Source organism: Corvus kubaryi, unplaced genomic scaffold (genome assembly GCF_017639235.1).
Source record: "Corvus kubaryi isolate FWS band 111438036 unplaced genomic scaffold, C.kubaryi_AGA036_p1.0 37398, whole genome shotgun sequence".
Classification (NCBI taxonomy): domain Eukaryota; kingdom Metazoa; phylum Chordata; class Aves; order Passeriformes; family Corvidae; genus Corvus; species Corvus kubaryi.
This window is the reverse complement of record NW_024581137.1, coordinates 12,684,187-12,708,370: the sequence shown is the minus strand read 5'-3', so window position 1 is coordinate 12,708,370 and position 24,184 is coordinate 12,684,187. Positions and strand designations below refer to the sequence as shown.

At 41.5% G+C, this 24,184-nt stretch overlaps 1 protein-coding gene across 9 annotated transcripts in view; it reads left to right on the top strand.

Moving 5' to 3' along the window:
- The window catches only part of BMPER (BMP binding endothelial regulator), a 148,611-nt gene that overhangs the window by 107,577 nt on the left and 16,850 nt on the right, over nt 1-24,184 (top strand). The window contains exon 14 of one of the 9 annotated variants that reach the window (XM_042043385.1): nt 10,395-10,656. The exons of 6 other annotated variants lie outside the window; for them this stretch is intronic. In XM_042043385.1, coding sequence (XP_041899319.1) covers nt 10,395-10,641 — 247 coding nt within the window. In that variant the 3' untranslated portion in view covers nt 10,642-10,656. Of the gene's footprint in view, nt 1-9,199; nt 9,211-10,389; nt 10,657-24,184 lie in introns of those variants that run through there. 2 more of the 9 variants (XM_042043389.1, XM_042043391.1) reach the window with 2 other exon arrangements.

The following is a 24,184-nucleotide window of genomic DNA, read 5'->3' as shown; positions in this document are numbered from 1 at the left end:
GTGATGTGGTGACATTACTCCATCCATAGTTCCCAGTTAATCAGTTAATGAGTTTTTATTTCAGTTAACCTATTAAATTTATGCAGTTAACTGCTGCAGTCTTGCAGTTTTTCTAAAAATTTCCACTCAACTAGAGCAAATATTACTGCTTGGAGTTAAAGCATAAATTGCAGTGTTGTGTAGCCCATCAGGTCTCTGTTATTAAGATTGGCGGTGATGCCGTAAATGGCTGCAGAGAGCATGTGAGCCACTGCATTGCAAAGATAGTTACAAACTCTATTAGAAAGATGGGGACCAAGGGCTTGTGGCTTTGAAGCAGAAGGTTTGAAGGTTTTTTCTCTGTTAACAATGATGTCCTGCAGCTGTGAAATTCATGTGGGTATGCCCCTATGTTCACTCTTGCAGGATGGTACAAAAGAAAGGTAGGCTGAAGAATGACTTCAGAAAATCCTGTTTCAAGTGTTTAAGGATTGGATGGAACTGAGATCTCTGGAACCCTCAGTTTACTGCCAAGGTGCATATTGCAAAATTCTCCCCACAAAGTTTTCAGGTCCTGGCTGTGAATTAGGGCACAGCAGCTGCTCTGGCTGAAGCCAGGCTGCTCTAGGGCTCCTCTGTGGTGTAAGTGCAGGGCAGCTGTAGCTCTTAGGGCTCACCAGGGTGACTCCTGTCCTGGCTCCTGCTCCTGAACCAGCCTCCACATGTGTCTTTCCACCCACCCCAGGGCAGAGCTGGCCTGTGTCCCCCTTCAAGACAAAGCCAGTGGTGTTGGCTCAAGAAAAGGACTGATGACATGAAACTCTGACTGGTCCCCTTGCAGACCTGGCACAGAGCAGGGGTTGGCTCTTGCTTCCACTGGCCTTGTGCTGAAGAATGGATGTTTCTGTGCCTGTCAGACTGCCTGCCCAAAGCTGGCCCTGAGTTTGGGTACTAGCAGCAATGTAACCACAACAGAGAGGAGCTCAGGATGAAACAATTTACTCAACTTCTTGGGCAAATTGTCATTGAGCAGCTGTACGACCCAGGGAACTTCTGGTTAGAAAGGAATTTAAAAACATTTGAAACAATTATTGTTTCTTTTTTTATTTTTAAGCAAATCTGCACCAGGATATGATTATTCTATGAATCACAGAATCACAAAATGGGTAAGGTTGGAGGGGACAACAGTGGGGTCATCTGTTCCAACCTCCCTGCTCAAGCAGGATCATCCTAGAGCACATTGCACAGGATTGTGTCCAGATGGTTCCTCAATATCTCCAGTGAGGGAGAGTCCACAACCTCTCTGGGCAATCTGTTCCAGTGCCTGGTCACCTGCGCAGTAAAGAAGTTCTTCCTCATGTTCAGGTGGAACTTCCTGTGCACCCATTTCTGTCCATTGCCTCTTTCCCTATTGATTTCCACCAAGAAGAGCCTGGAAACATCCTCTTGGCACCCCATCTTTAAATATTTATACACCTTAATGAGGTCCTCTTTGAGTTGTCTCTTCTTAAGGCTGAACAGGCCCAACTCCCTCATAAAAAAGATGCTCCAGTTCCCCAATCCTTGTTGCCTTCCCTTGGACCTGCTCCAGGAGCCCCATGTCTCCCTTGTATGCAGCAGCCCAGAACTGGAAACAGCACTCCAGATGTGGCCTCACCAGGGCTGAGGGGCAGGACCACCTCCCTTGACCTGCTGGCAATGCTCTTCCTAATGCCCCCAGGATACCACTGGCCTTCCAGGCCACAGGGGCACACCGCCAGGTCCTTCTTTGTAGAGCTGCTTAGAGCTGCTTCCCAGCAGTTTGGCCCCCAGCCTGTACTGGTGCATGGGGTTATTCCTCCCCAGGTGCAAGACCCTGCATTTGCCTTCGTTGAACTTCAGACAATTCCTCTCTGCCCATCTCTCCAACCTGTTGTGGTCCTTCTGAGGGACTGCACAGCACTATGGCAGTAGAGGCACTGGGAGAGCCAGTGTGTTCCCAACCCTTGCAAGAGCTCTGGTGCTTGGGAACCAGTTCTCCATGCATACCTGTCCGGACTACCTACTGCCATGAAATGACTGAAATACAGGTAAGAGGCACCATGATTTAGACTGCTGGTGGCTGACATAGCTAACAATAAGAGAAAATGGAGTTTGTGGTGTCTGATGCATTTTGGGATTTCTAGCAGAGAGCATCAAACTGTTCTGCCTACATGGTAATGGTAAGGAGTACTGCAAAACTGCTGCATATATGTAAGTCCATAGATCACTACTGTTTTAAGCTCCCTCCTTGAAGTATTTTTCATCTGATATAGCCAAGAGTGAGTGAGTACAAGCTGCCAGAAAAATAGTGTTTAGATTTAAAGATTAGAAGTTTGGATTTGGAAAAATGGGTTGAGTGGTCAGAAAAGATAAATGTAAAGCCAAGCTGAGCTCAATTATCTGCAGATCATGATTCCTCTTTGTCTTTCCCCACACCCCTGGGCCTGGCGGGGTATTTTTCATGTAACCAAGTCCCATCCACTTGTGTCTGTTCAGAAAAGTACCTCAGGAATTTAGGGCTAGAAAACATTCTTCTCTTTGTATCAGTGGTTATTACAGCTGTAATACATCGAAGCAGTGCCAGAGGATTCACAGATGTCTCCTTTCCTGTTGAGGTGGGGGGAGGGATTAGGGTGGAGAGGGCTCCAAAATCTGACAAAACAGTGGTGTTGGATAGACACCATTCACCTGGGACCGTCCATAGCTTGCTTCCAGCCGAGGAGCGCATGCTTCCCCAATGACCCACTTTGTACTTCCCTATATGGAAAGTTAACTTTTTTTTTTTAAACAAGCAGAGATCTGTTATAGGAAAACCAGATGAAGCAGCATGTGATTAAACCCGTGGAAGTTTCCTTTCCTTCAAAGGATGACATGTCTGGAATGTATTTGTTTTGCTTACCTAGTTGCATGATCACAACCCTACCTGTCCTTTTACACTGAATGAGATGATGTTATTTCCTACTGGCTGTAAGTGCATTATGAGGCTTCATTTCTCACTCTTCAGGAAAGAACTTCATTTGTCATTATCATGAATGGAGGTATAGAGAGACTTATGATGAAAACTTGCTTCTGCCTAGTAAAACTCCATTTCTTTCTGGTTTATTACATGGCTCAATGAAATTCAAGTCAGTTGTTTCATAACCAATTGCTATCTTCCTCACTGTCCATTGTATGACAGATGTGAGACTCTGCATGTTAAACTGTAAGGTCAGTTTGACTGAGACAAAAAGGATCCTGAAGGATGGTAGGCACTGTGGAGTAGGGAGGAGGGGGGAGACATCTAACAGAAAAGCAGGGTACCCCTAGTGCCCTTATCATTTGTCCATATGGACTGCATTCTCAGAAGTTGTTTTTCCTGGATTGCTTTTAATAGAGGTTTGGTAGGTTGATTTTGTTTGTTTTTCTACGGTGCCTTGAAGTCATGAGGTAAAATTCTGATTCATTGAAGTCAGCAGGAATTTTGCTGTATTTGGGTGACAGGTTTTCATCATTGTGACTTTTTGTGTCCGTGACAGCTGTATTACAGTAATCTTTGCATCAGTTAGTAATCCTTGTTTTGTCTTCCCACCATTTGCTGTACCACAGATAATTTCAGAAAGCTTCAGCTCCTTGTTTCATTCTTTACTGGAATAGACAAAAGAAAACACATTCAAATCTGGACACCCATATCCTGTTTGCTTGCCCCTTTTTTCCCAGGGGAAAACTAAAGGGTGACTTTCCAAAGGCAGAAGGCCTAATTTGTCTGGCCACAGGCAACTGAGAGATCCTTTCTGTGTTTCGCTGACTAGAATTCACTTGTGGTTCTTTTTTCTTGTCTGTAAGGAGCTTGTAGAAGAAACCTGCAATGATAGGTCTGCTGTCCTTCACGTTTTTCAAAGCTTGTCTGATAGGCTTTAAAACATGCTCTAGGCATAATTTCTTTAATATACACTTCACCATCATAAATATCCATATTAAAGCTGCAATATTGAAATGCCACTGCTTCACAGTGAGCATGGACATGGAGTAGAACTGACATGGTGAAATTCAAGCACATCCCTGTTGCATACACTAATAAATTGCTTTTGAAAGAGCTCTTTCCCATTCTGGAAAGCACCACTGATGTTTCAGTATTATAATAAAATGCACGGTTTTTAAAAAAAGAAGACAAGGTGTGGAGAGAAACTGGTAGAAAAGCAGAATGATAGCCTTCCTTGTGGAAATATTTAAAAAGATGCCACCTGCAGTTTGGTGCAACTTAATCCATTGCCAAAGAAAAAATACCTGCTATGTTGAAGTATTCTTTTTAGCTGCAAAAATAAATCCTATTTTTGGAAAGATACTGTTTGGAAAAGTTGTAAGCATCATCAGAGGAAACCACCATGTATCTCTGTCAGGTACCACAGATTTTTAACTACAGCTGCTACAAAATCCAAGACCTCTGTTCGATCTCATTTTAATTAACCTCCACCACAGGTTCTCAGCAGGGCTTTCTTTGCGAATTTGTTTTAATTTAATTTTAGCTTTTTATGTTATAGGCTTTATTGCAGTATTGACTTTAAATAAAATCCGGGGATGCTCAGCTGATGGCAATATGTCTATTTCTGTAAATAAATAATTCAAGGAGCCGACCCATCAGCTCTCATATTCTGCCTTAGGCAGAGGTCAGTATGTATTGCAAAGAAGAGGAAACCCACACATATGATAGCTGGCCAACTGTGCCATGTAATATAGGGAGGAGAAATCCATTCAGGCCCCTGAGATGATCAGTTCACATCTCATAACATGAAATTTTAATTACCTTTCCTTTAGCATGCATAACTGCAAAGCTACTGTATTTCAGTTTCTATTTTAAGCCACCTGCAGTATATCCTACCTAATTGGACACACAGAGAAGATGAGCAAGGGTGTTTATAAGCAGGCAAATGAGATGAATTTGTGGGAAATGTTTTAAAAATAAGCTTAACCTAATCCTCCTGTTATTCTTATTGAGTTCATTTATGCTTCTGGCAGGATAACCAGACAAAGCAGGACGTGAGCTGTGACCAGCACAAAAAAAAGTTTCTGTAGAAAGTTTGCCTTAGGAAGGTTTTGGCAGCTCCAAGGAGCTTATCAAGATTGTTCTCCCTGTATTTTGGACAGCTGACTTGCTGCATGTGAGGAGTCCATTCTAGAGACCTTATATGGGTTGCATTTAACTGAAAGCTTTCTTGTGGGTATTTTTAATAGTTGGAGATTTTTCCTTCCGTTTTGCTGTCTTTTTTTTCTCAGTCTCATGGGGCATCCAAAAAATCTGGGGTATTCCCAGGCTTTGAGATCTCTGTGGACCTCTGCATTATGTCAGCTATTAAGTAGCTGTCTGTGGTATAAAGCAGCAATCCGGGATATAGGCAAATCTCCTTCTTTCCTGTCTGTCCCCATAAGGGCTCACTGTACTGAGAGGTGTGTGAAGGTCCCTTACTCCACACTTGCTCTCTCAAGTGTACAAACTGCTAGTGTGTAAAGCAATTAACTTTTAATTATTCAATCCTCATTTTTCTGTTGTTCTTCACAGCACATGAAGGAATCAGCACTTCACAGGACTGGTGATTTACACAGTCTCTCAAACAAATGCAGCACAATCCATTTTGGGGGTGTCTTCTGTTGCTATTCAACCTACAAAATGTTCACACCCTGGGCATTGAAGCTCTGAGAGCAAGAGCAGATCGAGCACCAGGCACCAGCAGTGAGATGAGAGACAGATGCAGCCCTTGATTAACTGTGAGCACACAGGTCCTACATATGTGGCAGGGCAAGTGCTGGTGAGGGCTTGGGGCATGACAACAAAAGGTCATGACCCCCCATGGCAAGTTTTAGCACCTGAGGATTATTGTATCCTCAGGCATCACAGCACCAAAGCAAAGAGCAGACTCAGTGGGAGCAGACAAGAATGGTGGCACAGGTACTTGTGCTTATCCAGTAGTATGTATTTATCCATCTTAAATATTTACTATCACAATCCCTAATCTTGGGTGGGGTATGGGTATGTGTGTCAGGTTCACCCACTCTTTAAACTGTTGAGATGCTCATTGGAAACACATGTGTAGTTGTGCTCCCATAATTGACTTTGTCTCTGGGGGATTCATCAGAGCAGACACAGACTTACGGAGATTGCCAGGGTCATCCTGGAGCATGGGTAGAACTAAAATGCCACTGGATCCCAGAACACTATAAAGAGTTCTTCCTCACCCAAAGGGAGCAGCAGGTTTATATTTTCACCCCAAATGGAAGGATCTGCATATGTGAGAGCAGGTGCCGTGATTTCAACCCTTCATCATGATATACAGAGGATTAGAGCATTTAAGTCTCTCTCTGACTCCTCCACTCAAGCCAGTTGAAATTAAAATTGTTGGTGAATGTGCTGGGAATACTGAAGGGAGTTGAAGCCATATGTTTTCTTGCATTCCTGGGTACTCCTTCAACTAACATTCTGTTTCCATAATATTCCTGAAACATAAAAGCTAAAATAAATCTAGCATGTGAAAATTAATAACAAGTGATTTCTCTTATGATAAGTCCAGAGGAAGCTGTTGTAAGTGTTAAGGTATTCAGACAGCTGATTTTTGTACATCAGCTCTCAAATGAGGTATGTAGTTTACAGAGAGTGAGTGCTTAAGGTTATGTAGTCTCTGAGTACATGAAGTTAGAGCTTGTTGAGGATGGTGGATACCATAGCAGCAAAGAAAAAGATTATAAAGTTCCTTTCCTAAGTACTTCTTTTTAGCACTTTACATTTTCAAATTGCAGTGTAAACATTTAGTTCTCACTGTACCCTGGTTTGAAGTTGTTGAAATGAAGAAAGACTTCTTTGCTGTGCAGGAAGCCAAGAGAAAAGTTGAGATTAAAATGTGAAAATGCCTGATTCCTGGCCCCAAACTCAAGTCCTTCTGATGGGATTTAAGAGGTTTCACATGCACAAAAAGTGTATTGTCTTATTCTTGTCAAAGCACAAATTCTCAAACTTTCAGAAGAAAGCATTGCTAGTTTTTTTAAGAAGGCACTAAATCTTTTCTGCTCCTTTAAGGCCCAGTAGAGATGACAACCTCATTAATATTCCATGCAGCAATGTGTCTTTGGCAAGTAAGAACCTTAAAATAAGTCAAAACCTAGTAATGAATTGAGGCATGGGCTATAAAACACTTGCTTTTGGAGCAGGAGGAGACAGTATGCAAGAAAACCCCCACTGAACTCTATGTTCAGATATCAAAGATTTGGCTGAGATTTGAAAGCCCATTTTTGTTCTGCTCATCAGTCTGTCTAAATGGTTTTTCTCTGTTGTATTAATTTTGCATCCCATTGTTCATGAAAAAAATTTCCTTACTCCCTGGATTATGACAAGGTGATGACATAGATTATAGATGTTCTTGTTGTCCTCAAAGGATGACATAAACTTTCAATAATTTTAAGATTTTCTGTGGTTGTAGAAAATGTTTTCAAAAATGTCTTATGGACTGGTTGGCATGAGGAATACCCTTGGTTTTGTGTCTGAAGGCAAAGATGATTTGCTGACAATATAGAGAAAGATCACCAATATATCACTAGAAGGGGTTGAATGTTGTTCTGTAATCAGAGAAGAATGTAAACAGATCCCACAGGAAAGTGCCTATTTTATCTGCCATTGAGCTTGTTAACATGATCTCGGGTTCTATATATTAGTTAGGCTGTGTTTTGTCAGCATCTGAAAAATGTAGTTCCAACTATTTGCGTCATGATTCCTCACTTTACAGGAGGCCCAAATCTTCACTGCAACCATTAGCAGTGAAGATCTGACTTCAAAATACCCACTAGCCCAAAACTGAAATACACTACATGGGCATTTCAGCCCATTTGTAAGGGATATTGCTTCGTATTCCAGCTCTCCTTTAACTCACCTGCTCTGTTTTCCAGATATTTTGTCTCTCTGGTTAGTTTGATCTCTATACGGTCATTTCAAACTGTTGTCCACCCATACACTGCAGATGAAGAATGCAATTAACAGGCATATGTGAAATGAATACTCTGCACAGCTGGGTGAGATCACACCAAACATGGTGGCAGAGAGACACTGAAGGAACAAATTTCTTTGGCAGGGTGTTCTCTCATGAGCCTGAGCTTTGTCCCAAGACGTCTAGACTGCTGCCTGACTTGACATAATCTATTCCATAGCCATAGCCTGTCTTACGTGGTAGCCAGTGATATCCCTGGCCAGCATTCCCATCTGGTTTTTGAGGCAAGGAGTTCACACTGCATGGTTCTTTTTGTCAGCTGCATCCAAACTGTGCACTGTAGCCCCAAGAATTTTCTTCACCTGCCTCATTTATTTCTTTGTCTCTCAGTGCTGTTCATATTTCTCTACAAATGATAAAGTACTTGGCCAGGAACACTTTTTGGTTATGGAATACCACAGGGATTTTTGTCAACTTTCTCCGTCTATGGAAGTTCAAATTTTATATGGGCAGAGGATATTTAACTGTGGCACTGGAAGTAATAACGTTAGAAGATGCTATTTATTTTCTTCTGCCCTTGCAGCAGATGCAGCTTACGTTCAAAGTCATGTCAGGGTTTAAAATGTAAATGCTCAGAGAATTGTTGGTGAAATATGTTTTAGTTCTGTAGCTGTGATGGGCCTGATCGACAGTGGTCTGTGCAGAATGTTTAAAAGCTTTTCCGTATGACTAGGAAGTCAAGAGTTGACAAATTTCCTCAGTGTTTATAATTAAAACCCAGAAGAAGATATTAAACATTTACTGGTTTCTATGTTGTGGTCAATATTAAGATTTATTGACTTGAGGACCAGTACTGACTGGGGGGAAACTAGGCCTGATCTTTCTCTTAAGACCTACTAAATCTGGATGGTGACTGAAAACAGAAGGTTGCATAGTTTAGACATCCAATAGCAACCTATTCCAAGGATAAGAACTTCTTTGACTTTCTGAAAAAGTCCAAAGTTTCTTCTAATGTTTTTTTACAATGCTTTAGGAAAATTAGTATTGCAGTAATGCTTTTAAAAGTTCCTTTTATTTGTGGAAATGCCCTTTTGACATACAATTGTTGGAGTTATGTGGAGTGCATGAAAACACTGGATGGGAAGCCTTAGGGAGAGAGTTTTGTGTCTTAAGTTGGTAGAGTGTTGAGTGGGTACGATATGAACAACAGCAACACAAGTTTCTTGTGGTGTCCTACTGTTATGTTTCCAGCTCAGGGTGTGACAGCACAGCTTGCTGAAGTCCACAGAATCTTCCCTGTATCTATCCAGTCCTTGACTGTCTCTGAATTACTGCAAACAAATGATGACTTTTGTGACATGAACTGCTCCTTCCTGAGAAGCATGAAAATGCACGTGAACTCATTCCAGGTCACCGCTACTTACGCTTTTGTGTTAAAAGTTTTATCATTTGAAAACATCAGATGCCTGAGAGCTTGAGCTAGGAAAGTCAGAGATCAGAGACTGATCTCATAAACCAACATATTACGTGACTATCACTCCTACATACACAACATATGTATTTTTGCCTGCTCCTAACTGTTGCCTGAATTATATGCATTGCTAAAGAGCTGAACACAGCAATTAATCTCTTGCAGATGCTGACTTGTGGCTGGCAGCATCCTTCATTTTCAGGCTTAAGGTACTAATAAAATTCTTAAGTCTGCTTTCCATTCAGATGTGAGAAAGTCTTCCAGATTGACATGAACCAAGTCTTTGATTCATTTTTTGTTGGTAGTGAGAGTGGACCCTCGTGTCTCAGGGTTCTAGACAGGATGGTATTTCATGAAGTAGCCCAATAACCCACTCAAATGTTAGATCCAGCAAAGTAGTTTATCCAGCAGCTTTTGACATCTCCCTTCCTGGGCAGCTTGGAGGCCATCAGATTACATGTCCAGACTCCATTTAGGCTTCTTGGTGGATCAGCAAAAGAATTTGTTATGAGCTGAGTGGGGAATGACCAAGAGAGGGTTACTGTGCTTATGTGCAATAGGAACAGAAACAATTTTTGTAATACTGAGTGTCAGCTGCAGGAAAACCAGCTTTATCTTAAGGTTAGTGGTATTTCTGAAAGCTGGCAGAGACACAGGGATTGGTTTTCAAGTCTTGTATTGGTTTTGTCCTCCTCTCCTGTAGTGTCCGCTCTCTGCTTTGAATGGAAAAGTGATGCCTTACTTATTCTAGGAAAATGCATTGTGTTCAGGTAGCTAGTGTTTCTAGAAAACAGTTATAACTTCTGACAGAGTTTACCAGAAACCGGTTGCCTCAGTGATAAAATTTTTTTGTGTTCCTTTATATATCTTGTAAATATGAATGCTGTCTTTCTGTGCAGTAATCCAAATGAAAGTGTGAAAGAATACATATATATATATTTTTTTTTTGGTTGACCCTATGTTTTCCTCTCACAGTACAGGTATGGCAATGATGGAAGAACACATTTACAGGTCTGTGGCGCTGCTGGAAAAAAGATCCCTTCCGCGGCTGTTCACAAAATGAATCATTATCCTGACTGTAACAGTAAATACCATGACAGAGAACATGCAAGGATTTATCCAAAGGTCACATTCACCCAAAAGGTTTCTCTGCTGAAAGAAGCTCGCAGCTGTGTTAAGATTAAAGAGTGTCAGAGAACCATAATGTGTGTGATTTTTTCACTCTGAGTAAAATATGAGCTGTTTGTCTAACAGCCCCAGGTGAGGGGTGCTAGTGTCAGACTGCCTTGGGGCTGTCATATATATTTCCAGTGGGTTTTTAGTGTTCAGGAACAATCTCCTCTTTGATATATTTATCTGACACATCCTAAACTCCTGCGATGCCCAGGAGGAGAGCTTTGTCCTGCTATTCTGACTACTTTAATAGTCACTCAGAAAAGGGAAGCATAATGGGAACAACTCAGACAAATGACTGAGGTCTAAGTTATGTCCCAGAAATGGAAGTAGTCCAAACGAATCACTCACCTTCTTTCTTGAATATGCTGGTGGGCCAGTCTGTGATGTGATAAGCATTTTATCTGCAGCAACAGGCAGCTGCTTGGGTGACTCATCGCTGGTGGTCTTCAGTGAAAACCTTTGTGTGAGTTTTTATGCATGCATGGAAGGATGCAGTCATGTAGTTCAGTATGTGGCAACACCTTTATGGTTAATCTTGTTAACATGCTTCTTCTTTCATTGATGATATTTTAAAGTCAGGAGTAGTGTCATGAGTTTAATACTTATTTAGAAGCAAGAGTTTTGCCCTTAGTGGCATAGGGTGCACTGTTGCCCATGGTTGCATGTCTCTCTTTGGTCTATCCCTAGCAGATTGCATCGTTTTTCTCCTCCCCTGCCAGCAGTGAGCCAGGCTCCCTGAGCTCACCTCGAGCTTTCAGGACCATTCTCAGTAGTGGCAGTCCCCAGTAGATGCTGTGGAAAAACACTGTTGTGGCAGAGAGGAACATGGAGTGTTGCTGTACTGAATGTTCCTCGGGAAGTAATTGTGGTTATTGTTGCATCTGTGGACAGTAAACAAATTAATCTTCTGACATGTTGCAGAAAACACCAGAGAAAAACCATGAGAAAGTTTTATGTAATTTTAATAGTGCTTTGTCATTTCCTACCCCACAAGTCATTTAATTTTTCATCAGAGGACTCAACATTGGAGGTGCACATGTAGTGGACGTGAGGGAGAGAAGATCTGCTGGTCTCTCCTGGGTTTCCACTTTGAGTTGATTTTTCTGAAAACACTTAAGTTAAGTGGCATTTTTTTTCTTCTGTATTTTATAGAAGCTTCAAGTGATCACCTTGTGAGAAGTGGACCCTACTAAGGACTGCACAACAAGTTATAGGCAAATATTTTAACAGCCCAGCAAGACCTCTTCAGCAGCCAGTTAGCAGGTTTTGTATTTACAACAAGTGGGATTAGAAGTGGCCTTGACTGACAGCTCTCTCAGCAGTGTAGCCATGCTTGTTGTTTGGATTGTCTCTGAACCTGCTTTCTGACTCTGAGTCTTATGTTGGCTTGATCTAGGGAGTCACATAAGTGATTGTGGATTGTTATGAGATGGGTTTCCATCTAGGATAGCTTTTAAATATGGAAAGTTGCCATGAAACACAACATGAGGAAAGAGGAAAACACCTGGGGCTGAACTGGTGTCATGTTTCTGTTTTACTTCTGAAAAACCTAAGACTATATCCAAATTGCACAAGATAAAATACCTTAAATTAGTTGTCTTAGCTTGGGCAGAGCTCCTAGAGGACCTTTGTCAAAGCAGAGCACACAGCTTTTGTCAGAAAACCAGAGCTTTTTTTTGTATGAGGGTATTTTCCGCTTGTTTAATACAAAGGTGATTCAATCCTAGTGGAGAGCAGTCACTGTAATGTAATGTTTTTCTGTTATGATATTAAATAGAAAACCTGTAAGCACTATGTTGATACTCTCAGCTGTAGCCTAGTTAGGCACAGAAGACTAGAATCCCACTGTAAGAAAGTAATCCCTTTTCTTCAGGTGGCCTTGGTCTTTCATTTTGAATCTCCAAAGCTTTTAAGTAAGCATTTTTTTTTAAAATCTTCAAGAGGTGGCTGGTGTTTAGGGGGTGAGTGAGTAGGAAGCATGAGGCTTAGTCCCAGCTCTGTCCTGTGACATATATGAACCAGCTCAGGGATACATCAGTCAAAGTCTCAGTATTTGAGTGTGCAAGATAAAGCCTCCAAAATCAGAGAGAATTGTTTGTTAGGTGCTATTGTAGAGTCTGTCCATCTCCACTGACCTTTTGGTGCAGGTGGATTGTCAGCTGTGCAGAACGTGAGCTGCCATTTAAACCACTACCGTGCCCATAATTGCAGAGTTTGGCAGATGCACACATTGCACCAAAGGCTGAAAGTGTGTGCCTGAACCACCCAGGCAAAAAGTACTTCAAAATTTATTTTTATTCTCTTTTGTAAACCCACTTCTTCTCTGTCTCTGGTACTCTAGCTTTACTGATGCATGCTTGCAAAAGAAAAAACATAATAAAATCTCTCTTTAGAAAAAAATTTTGAAGCAGTGACCTTCGTCTGAACTTCATGTCATGGTTTCCATTTGCCGTCATGCTTGGTGCAGTTTGCAATTTCCTGGCGTCTTATCCATTGGCTCAACACTGAAGTTTTCACTTTGTCTTCATTGACCAGTTAGTGGGCAGAGACCAGGAATGTGCTTCTGGAGTGGCTTGCTCTACTGAGTGTAGGTCTCCAATGAACCAACCCAACAGCTTTGCTAATGTCAGTGTTCTCTGCTGAGCTTATAGGAGTGTTGCTGGAGAGTGTGTTTCATGGAAGACAAGTTGGAGAAGCAGACTATAGAGTTTAGATTTGCCACCTTTTTCAGTTTGATGACTGGAGCAGTGAGGTTAGCATCAGATTTCAGAGTCGTTGTGAGCTGGGGGTACGAGGGGAGTCTTGTGCTGAGGGCAGCAGCTGGCAACTTGATCTTGCTTGTGCTCACGAGTGAGAAGTATTTGCAACTTAGCTGATCTCTGGTGTCTGCATTTCCTGACTTGCATGCTGTGTGATTCCTGTGATGGTTGGAAACAGCAATAAAAGTGGATTTAGAATGAAAAAGTTCCACGCCATGTGGTCTTTTAGAGTACCATGGGTTTTCCTATGTAGGTTTCTGGGAAAAGGGCTGCTCCAGGGGCCAGAGGTGTTTACTTCATGTTGTCGGAATTTGCACTCCAACCAGAATATGAAGCTGTTGGAAGTTCCCTGGAGATAAGACCATGAGTATGACTGACAATGCCAAGGGAATATCTAAATGGAGAAATTTATTTTGACTGTTGCTGTGTAAATGGATATTTTTACAGGGACTGTCCCTTTGCAGGGCAGAATATGCAGAGAGGTAGGACTGCGTGTTGCCAGTTTCACCAGCTCCAGGGGGTACTCTCAGTACAAGCCTGTGTCAGGGCACTTTCTGCAGGTCTCTTCCATCTTACATCAGCTGTGGGTCAGACCTTAATGGCACATTTTTCATCTGTCTCATTGCAGGTGAGATGATTTGCTTGAGGCCACCCCAGAAAATCACGTCTATTCAGGATTAATAAGGAAGTGTGTTTTAAGCCTACCCTAGACTGCTGTGCAACTGTGTGCAGTAGAAGCGTGTGACTTCTGCTGCATAAAACAATAGAGGTATTTTGATTGGTAATACAATAGTATTAACAATAATTATAAATAGTTATAACAGGGAAGAAATGTTGCTCTTAGCCAAATTCTTCTACTTAGCCTTTAACCTGACATTTCCCTATTTTGTCTCCTGAATGGAAAAACATCTCTGGGTCACTTTATTGCACAGAAAGCAGGAAAAAGAAAATAGGTGCTGGTATTGTCATCACAGTTGATGAAGTCTAGTCAGTTTACAGATTTTTCACGAAGTTGCTGGAAAACTGGCGCTGTTTTATTTCAGATTATAATACGGGATAGCACTTGCTGCTTCTGTTGTCAAGAGAGACTCTATGTTTTGAATTTCACCCCTCATGACCCCCTTTTTGACCTGGATAGCTCAGGATTAATCTAAAATGATGCCTCCAAGACCTTGGGCCAGGAGAGTGTATGTCTGTGAAGTCTGGTAAATACTAGACAAGTAATATGATAACAGTGATGAGGCATGGGCATCTTCCACTTCTGTGCGTATTCCCCATTGCTTTTGGAAGTCAGATGCAGCAGACTGTGTGCTGTGCTTCCCCCTGCAAAGGGCTGGGATTTGGAAAGCCAGTTAGCACGTCTGCAGTGCTTCAGGCAGTATCAGAAGAAGCCCTAGGAACCATGTGTACCCCAGAAACATGATTTACATATCACTCTGTGGTCACAAAGTATGATCTGTGCATTTTTTTCATCCTCATGAATGCACTGGAAGTAGAAATAAAAAATGAGAGAGAGGCTTTTCTTCACTCAGATGGTCTGAAGCAAAGACTTGATAGCAATGAAACACCTTGCAAGGCAGAGCAATGGGGAAGTCAGGAGGTGGGGTAAAAGCTCACTCTGCCATTCCCCTGCTGCTGAAGACGTGTTTCATGAATATCTGGAATGAATCACTTCCCAAATTGTCACCATTCCTCTTCCTCCCCATAACTGAGTCCCAGAGGGGAAGGTACAGGTTCCTTGGTTGGGTCTGCTCACTGCCTTGAACTTTGAAAGAACAAACTTAACACTTGGCATAATTTCTTTCTTGCATCCCACAGATGTGAGATCTGACTGTCAATGCAAATAATTTAGCCACTGCCTCTGGTTTGAATTGAGCCTGGGGCTAGAAGCTGTTTGCATTCAGCAAGCGGTGCTCAAGTTGCATTAAATGAGATGGTGACTTCCCTCTGTTATTGGACATTTATATAAATAATTAGTGGTATCCTCAGAAGAAGCTATGTAAAGATGCTGGAGTCTTTCCCCACCTGTACAGCTGGATCATTGTTAATGCTATGAAAATATATTGCTTCCCTTCATTTCTTGTTAAATAGGAGATTTGAATGCTAGGGCTCTGATCTTGCCTGTGTTTTGTAAGCACAGAATTTAGGATTTTTCCCAAGTTAATAAGTACACAAGGTACACAAGATTAACAGAAAACAGATGGGGGAAAGTGGCATTTCAAGCTACTCTGACTTTAAAAATATTTACTGCAGTAGCATATGAATGAAGGTTTGAAGCTCCAGATTGCCCACTTACGTGTGTGTAAAACGAAATATGGAAACAGGACATGGAACAATGAAATGCTTCTGAGGTTTTACCTGCTGATCTCAAGCATTCAGAGCTGCTTGCTATCATTGCAGCTTCTGAATGGCATAAAACCCACCTGGTGGTACAATGGCTATTACCCTCATGGAGTTCATGGGGCAAAACCACAACCCATTTGTGTGTGACCAATTCCCTCCCTGCCTTGCAATTTGCAGTCTGTGGAGCATGTCAGCAATGTATTTCAAATTTCCTCATCTTTTGGATTCTATTTGAATGTAAAGAAATTCTGTTTGAATGTAAATAAAAGAGCACTTTCTGAGAAGAGGAGGAGCAGGGAGGGGATGGAAGGACTCCTTTATCTGGCATCACCATGAAAGCAGTTGAGTTGAGGCCTGAGGTTAGTTAACTGTGAGACCACCACGGCTCCCTGGTGAGCATCCCGAACTGACTGGCTGCCTAGCTGGAAGATGCTTCGACCCTGGCTCTTTGGTGCTGCTTGGCCAGGCTGCTCCACAACTGGACAGCAAGGAGCTGACTCCAGCCACACAGTCATGGGCTCTAGTGTCCCCAGAGCAGAGGCTCAACTTTGCTGTCTTTCACAGCTCTTCTTTTTCCTCTTGCTACCATATTTCTAAAACAACCAGGATTCAAAGCAGAGTTGAGAAAAGATGTGGTTTTCATATGATTTCTGAACATGGATACTAGCTCTGTGAAGGACCAGATGTAGAAGGGTTAGGGGGAACAAACTCATAAATTGTTGCTGCTGAGACTGTGATCGAATGTGATAGTATTCCACTGCTGAAAACAAATATAATGTATTGCTGCAGAGTCAGGTTTGGGGTTAGGAAAGTGGGGTAGAGATTCTCGCCTTGGGCTCTCTGTGAATCTTCGCTCTTTCTAGTGAAACTGAACTGATTTATGGTTGTGTCTAAAAACTAGAAGTGGCCCAACATGGATACAGAGTCAAATGTTCTTAAAACTGAGTGTTCCATTGGGCATATGTGCAGATATGCATATGGGGGATGGAGAATGAGTTTAGTTTGTTACTAAGTTGGAACAGATGTCGGATCTGGGATTGGAGATTTCAGTTTTTCTCCTTGTCTTGTAGAAACAATGCAGTGCTATCATTTCAACTGGTGAGTTGGAGCTGGTGTGCAGCTTAGATCTCAGCTTTGTTATCCTCTGAGCTCTGAGGTTTGTCTGAATTGAAAAGCAAAATAAAATTCAAATGTTAGAATCTTGAAAAACCAAAATGGAAATACATGTTGGGAAGAAACATTGTTACTTCTATGGAGAGGAACCTTTCAACGTCCCTTGCACCTTACTGCTGTTCTTCTAAATGGGTCAGACTGTGTGGGCAGCTTAATATCATATATCAAAAAGTAGATTAACTGCTTGTCTTATGTGTGATAGAATTGAAAATGAAGGATTTTTAAAGACCTAATCCTTCTATTCACCATTTTGAAATATGGCTAAGGAAAATCCTGTGTGAATCAAATGGACAAAACTGGCATACAAGAGAAAAACTAATGAATGTACATACTGAAAGGGAACATTTTATTCTCCCCAAGTAATTCATGCCATTTTATGGTTTATTTGAAATGAAGTAGTCAGTCCTGGCGGGATAGTGAGCTACTTGGCACATATGTTCGGTTGCATCCACGGAGAAAAGAAACAACTCTTTCTGGAGAAAAGTCAGTTTGTAAGCATGAGAGAACTTTTTCAGAGCTGGTCGTGTAGGATGAGATGTCAAAAGCAGGTGGTGCTGGCCAACCATACCTGGCATTGCAGACAAACAGAATTTTACCCTGGGCTTCAACAGGCATGGAGTTATACCAACACCAAGTGTTTCTGGAAAATGTTAACCATGAAAGAGCCTTCTTTTCTCAAGCCAGGCTGTGTCCTCCTGTAACCAGCTTTTCAAGAGAAGGGAGAAGTTGGCTTGAGGTTAACCACCACATGCCCAGCTGGGACCAACTCAGAGATGGTGAATGTAGACATGCTTAAAGTATAATCCTTAGCCAATGCTAGTGCTATTTGCCAAATATCCAAACACCCCTAACAATGCTTAGAAATACAATTAGTCATGTCCAAGTCCTAGATAATATTATTATTTAACTGTAACATCAAAAAGGTTACTCAAAGGTTAAGATCCTAGGGTGCTACTGTCAAGCACATATTACAATCTCATTGCTGCCCTCAAAAAGTTTAAGTTTTAAAGATGTGTTTGTCTAGCTGTCAGGACAGCCTGTCCTGGCATTGTTCTGCCAGTACTGAACTTCATTCGATAAAGAACGAGCCTGCTTCACTGCAACAACTTCCCCATCTAAGTGCTTCCTCCGCCAACATTTCAACAGGATTGAAAAGTGGGTGTATTGAGAAGCAGAAAGAGGGAATTGTAATGGAGTGTCTGTAATATTTCCTATCTTCATTGGATATAGGTCATGTTCTCCAGCTTTTCTTCTTGTTCTTAAGAAACATAGTCAGATCTCACTAACTCAGCAGAATCAGGTTAGAATGCTGCTTACATGGAGTACCCTGTGGGGTGGAAAGCACACACAGCAAGAAGTTTGTTTTAGAACTTACTAGATAGCATGCTGCCTTGGAAGGCAGTGCTGTAATATAATGATCAAGATGCCTTATAAAAACAGATCTGAAGGAGTACAAAGGAAAGCTATTTGCAATGCACAGCAATACATTTTATTGAGCATGCACAACCAAGAAAGGTATTTTTCTGTACTTCTGAGCACATCTGTAGACACCCCTATAAGTATACACCGGAGGAAGTTCTCTTTTCCCAATGAGAAATAAAGACCAAAGACTAACCACATGTGAGGATAAAAATTAATGTGACAGTTTGTATAAAAAGTAAGTGGGGGGAGGGGGTGTTAATACTGTGTTTTTCTGAGTTTCTTTTTAAACATTTAATTCTGACCACCTCAAGTCTTCCTCTACTTTAACTTAACTACACGCTTTTCGTCACTTCCCATCGTGAAAATTGTATGTTTCTGTGAGATGATAAACAGGTGTTACTTTTCATTCTGGCAGCAATGGCATTTAGTGCAGGATGAAATAATCCTACCATTAAATAAGAAGCTCACAGTGGTGTTGTGAAGCTTAATTTGTTTGGGAAATGCTTTGCAGTATTCAGATAAAAGGCACTCTGGATATTCAAAGTATTATTACTGCACAGCTGGTGGTCTACATGCTGCAGATGTTTCTTCCATGCTGTTGCATGGTTACTTAAGTGGCTTCTTAGTGCAGATGTTCATGAGTGAGCATGCACAGCCTCCTCTGCCGATGTTTTTTGACACGGATTTTATTGCTGCTTGACTTTTGATCTTGAAAAGAATATTCTTCCACTGGTGAGGTGCTACGTGTGTGTATGACTACATCCCTCTTGGTTCAGCTTCCACTGCGAACAACAGCATCTGCAGATATTTACTGTGGGCCTTTCTCTTTAGCCTCCATTTCCTTCTGTGGCTTTTACTCGTTCCCACAGTGTTTGACTCTGGGGATTCTGACTCTTCTGTTAGTACTCTATCACCATCACTCTCTTCATGCAGACGTGATGATTCCCTTTGTACTCTTTGCCCAGATGGGATCAAGAACTTCATTGCATCTTGATTCTTTCTTTCCTTGGCTGCTGCCACTGTTACATAAATGGATCTCTAAGAATTTCTGGGCTTGCCATTCACAATCTCTCTGAAAAGATTTGAAGATAAGATGAACTTCTAATTTCTTCATGTTCTGTGCTAGTCTTTCTTACAAGTGGAGAGAGTTAAGGTATGACTTCAGCTGACATCCACATGGAATGTGCTAAACGTGTGCAAATTTCCACAGCTGTATGATTTCATTGACCTATTTGGTGAGAGAACTAATGCTAAAATTTATCTTTCTCTTGCTTTGCTGTATTTCCAGCAAATGGAAGGATATCCAGTCCAATATAAGGGCAACTGAGTAAAAAAGATTTTTGTCAAACCTGAAGTGCAGTGCACAGCCTATTGCATTACTGACCTAAGAGTAGAAAAGGACCAAACCCGTACCCACACACTGCACACAGAAAGAGGAAAGTACAGCAGAATGATACTGGTTCTGATTAACATAGACTTTATTTACAAGATTCACATGGCAGACAGAGAGGATTTGGTACAATATACTGGACTGTTTGTTCTGATAAGTATTAAAGAACTGAGCTCTCTGGACAGCATATTAAAGAGCCACAGTCTTGAGGCTTAGAAGAAGGTGTCTTGATCTTTGTGAGAAAGCAGATGCGTAAAGCTGACTTCATCTAGACAAATAACTTCAGAAAGAGATATCCTTCTACTTTTTAGGCAGAATTCAGCATAAATCAAAAGGCTCAGTCTTTACCTGTAAAAATTAGATCTGAAAGAAAGCTTGAGAACGCAAGACCCTGGCTGCGTTGTGAGGTGAATTGCACCTTAAAGACTTTCTCCTTTCCCCTGATCTTTAAATGTGTAACAATTTGTCAGTGCTCATGAAATATTCTAAATTATATCTATGGAGACCATGGCTACCTCTAATACAGAGAACTGATAGACCTTATGCAGATAAATACCTTCTGACCCTACTGAAGTGTCTTATTCTTTCTCTGGATTCATCTTGGTAAGCGTAACTTTCATCCTGCCTCTCTCGTGTCTCTGAACTATAAAAATTGCTACACACTATATATATAACAGGATTTACTCCACCTAACTTCCCCACCATTGCTGCTCCAAGAGGATAGACCTATGGTGTTGCTACTTGTCCAGATTCCCATATTTTTTCATGCTTGACTGCTGGCACTGCAGTTGTTCCTATTCTTTTGGTGCACCTATTTCTAATATTGATGTACCCAGTATCACTGGAAGGGTGGAGGGAGTAGAGTGGGAAGGGGGAAAAGAGCTTCTAATGTTCTCTCATTACTCAGTTCATCTCCCCTGTTTCATGACCAATACCTCTTCCCCTCTTCTAATATATTCCTTTGCTCGTTCTGGTTAGGAATTCTGGCTGAAAACAAGTCATCATATGGGTAACATTTGAATTCACGTAATCTCGTTCATTATGATGTGATCATTTGTGACTTACTATTGCTTGATAACAAAAGATTGCTTTGCATATGATAAAAATTATATTAAATCACTGTCCCCAGAATGGAGGCTGAAAATCAGTGAGGAGGGGCTTTTACTCTCACCACTTTGGCTTGAGTTTGAAGTGTTTCATACAGTAGCTCTGCTAGAACCAAGCTGGGCTTCCTTACTAATGTAATAAAACACAGACCATCCTAAGGGGATGAGAGAGTTGCATTCCAAAACTTGCACTGCAAGTGACCAAAGTTTAATGGAAAATGTTGAAAATATTCTATTAAAAAACAATTTTCCTCCTACATATCATACACTATTTTATGCTTTCCCCAGTCCTTCTTTTTTTTCCTTACTGGCACAAAACCAGGATCTTTGTTTTGACAGAGCTAATCCGCTCATGCTTTCATATGGGCCCTCAGGCTCCCCACCTGTGGAAAGATCCATGGGAGCAGAAATACTACTGAGTGAGTTCCACATGCTCACCTCAAAGGGAAGAAATCAGTGGCCTCACAAAGGTATGGACTGTAAACGTTGTGGTTCCCAAGGACCCATGGAGAACATGAACACAATCTCCCACACAATTTCCAGCAATAGCTTTTCCTTCTTCATTGCCTTTTGGGATTTCTCTCTCCATCTATCAGCTGGGCTTCTTCAGGAGACGTGCTGTATGGGCTGCTTTGCTGCAGTTGCGCTGCCTCCCTTTTCCCAAAGCCTGAAAGGCACACTTGGGGCTGACAATTTCCACCCGCAAACCTTGCTGGTGAGAAAGGATATAGTAGCTTGCAGCCCCTGCCAAGTTTGACAGCAAGCTTCATAACAAACTGGTACAGCTCTGAGATCTCTCTGCTGTTTCTGCAGGGAGGCCAGGGAAGATTTTATAGGGTGAAAAGTGATGGAGAGAGAATGAATTGCCTTGAATTGTGACTCCATCAGGCAGCATGTTCAAGGTAGCCAGCATCGAGCACTGATCTGTTCCATAGTCTCTGCCCAGCCAACAAAAAGAGGCAAAACCATATTTAGATGTTTAGTACTTTGTATACAAGACTAAGCCCAGAATTTATCTTAGCATCTTTGCCATTGGACATGCCCCCCAGATGAACAGGAAAAACAACCATTATTCTGTGCTAGGGAACGTTTGCTCATGTGGCTGTAATTTTGCATTAAAATCTGCCGATTTGCATCCAAGCTGCCTTTGTATCTAGCCAAGTAAATGACCATGCCCAAACCAACTCACTGGAAGGTAAGTTTTGAGAAGAAACCTTGGCTCTGTCTGCTCATATCATCCCACTTCACCCAGAATTAGGTCATTCTGGCTTTATAACATCGAACCACATTTCTGTGGTTCCCAGGACAGGCTGATATGTCTTGGAGTCACTATGTCTAGTACAGGAAATTTTAATTCATAGTGTTTAAATTCAGAAAGCTTGAATTTAATGTTCAGTGGTGTCCTGAAAGAGTGGGTCCTTCAAAGCCTTGAAGTACAGAACTGAAAAAAAAAAAGCTGATGACAATTCTGACTCTTGACTCCTGTGTTGTCAGCAGGAAAATCCCCATCCACTTCACTGAAGCCAGCTTTTCATCCACTGTGTTTTCATGCTCTGTATGGTGTTTTGCACTTGAGACCTTGCAGTCAGGAAGGTTAAAGAACTGTGGCAGTATGCAAAGCTCTCTGCATGTGAAGTAGCAGGCTACGTCAAACTGACCAGAGAGCAGAAACCAGGTCTCTGCCTCCTGGCTGAATCCCTGTCACTCTGCTCACCCTCTGCCTTTGGTCTATTGAATCCTGAATGGGACATGGCAGCACTGCTGCTGTTTTATGACAGCCGTCCTTGATGGGCCTCACTGTTGGGGTGCCAGTCAGGCTTTATGCCTGCCAATGCCCACGTGGTCTTGAGAGCATGCAGAGCAAAAGCAAAGGTGCCTGAGGAAATGTAGAGGCAGGAACTAAATATTCATCATGAAAAGGTCAGCCTTGCAGGAGTCAGGGTAACCCTGCCAGGACTGCAGTTTTGCATTCATGTGTTTGAATCCTGTCTCAATCATGCTTTATGTGCCTATGTCTTTGTATGGGTCTGGGCCAGGACCACACAGGAAGCCATAAAACCCAGAAACAGAGTGTTTTTTTTTAATTTTTCAATTCAGGTAAACTGACTGTTGTGCCACTTCATCCAAGTCCTATTTTTAGCAACTACTTTGATGAAGAGCAAAGAGGGAGACCTCAGAGGTGAAATGCACTGTGAGGATGCAATTGGCTGGAAGGTGACATTCTCCATGAGTCTGACTTTGCTGAGATGAGAGTTTGGCTCTTGTTTTCTAAAGAGAGCAAGATGAAGGAGAAAGCTGTTTTCTATATAGCAGTCCTATCAGGTCTTTTCCCTGCTCTCTTTCTTTCTTATTCTGTCTGGAGACAACAACTTTTTAAATGCTCTGCAGCCACCTAGAGGAAAAAACCTGCTTGATTGAAGTTAATTTTATATGGATTAAGCCAAAGAGTGGGCTTTGCAGAGTTTAAGAATGTGAGTTTCTAAACTAGCCAGCCTGTTTATTATTATATCACAAGACCTCCTTGGAAATATATACAGTGAATCATCATCAAAAGCTGAAGATAACTTCAGTTTATGTTTATAGTTCAGAAATATTTCCTGCTTCATGTTCTCATTGTGCTTGTTATTGGATATGACATATTTTTATGAAAGATAGTATAGCAGGGCCACAATACATTTTGTCAGTAGACAGAAGGAGATGATCTGGTTTGAATTTTTATTTTGAAGATTTAAAACCTGTATCATTTTATATGTTTATCTGATGACTATGACAATATGCTTTTGGTATATCTACATAGTTTATATTTCTGTAGGGCCATGACTTCAAAACCTCCCAATAATTTTTGAGGTTCTAGCTAGGATGTTTATAAGCTCATGCAAAACCTCTGGCTTTTCTCAGTTGAGGGCTGTCACACAGAATACACTAATGGGCTCTCTGTCTACCAGAGTGAAAGTTGATGCAGTCATATTAGAACCATTTAGTCCATGCCATGTTCATTTGCACTGTGTGAAACAGAATAAAAAAGTTTAACTGTTGACTGAAAGTACTTTAATGTATAAAGTTGGATATTAAAATGTGTCTGTCTTTTTGAAATGGAATTAAAATTACTAGGCTTTTTCCTTTTCTAGATAGGATATGGCAGTTCAGTCTCCACTTGTGCCTAAAGAACTAGAGAGCTGGGGGATGTATTCTCTAAAAATCAAGTCTAGACATGGAAAAAAAAGATAAAATTTTATGTCAGTTACATAATGTAAAAGATCATAACGATGATGGATTTTCCTTGGTAGCTGTGCCAGAGGACACTGAAAATTCCATTATGATGGAGTGTCTCTGTCATAAGGCAAATTCACTTTAGCAGTGTAAGTGCTAAGCTAAGCATTGCATGCAGTGAATGGAAATGT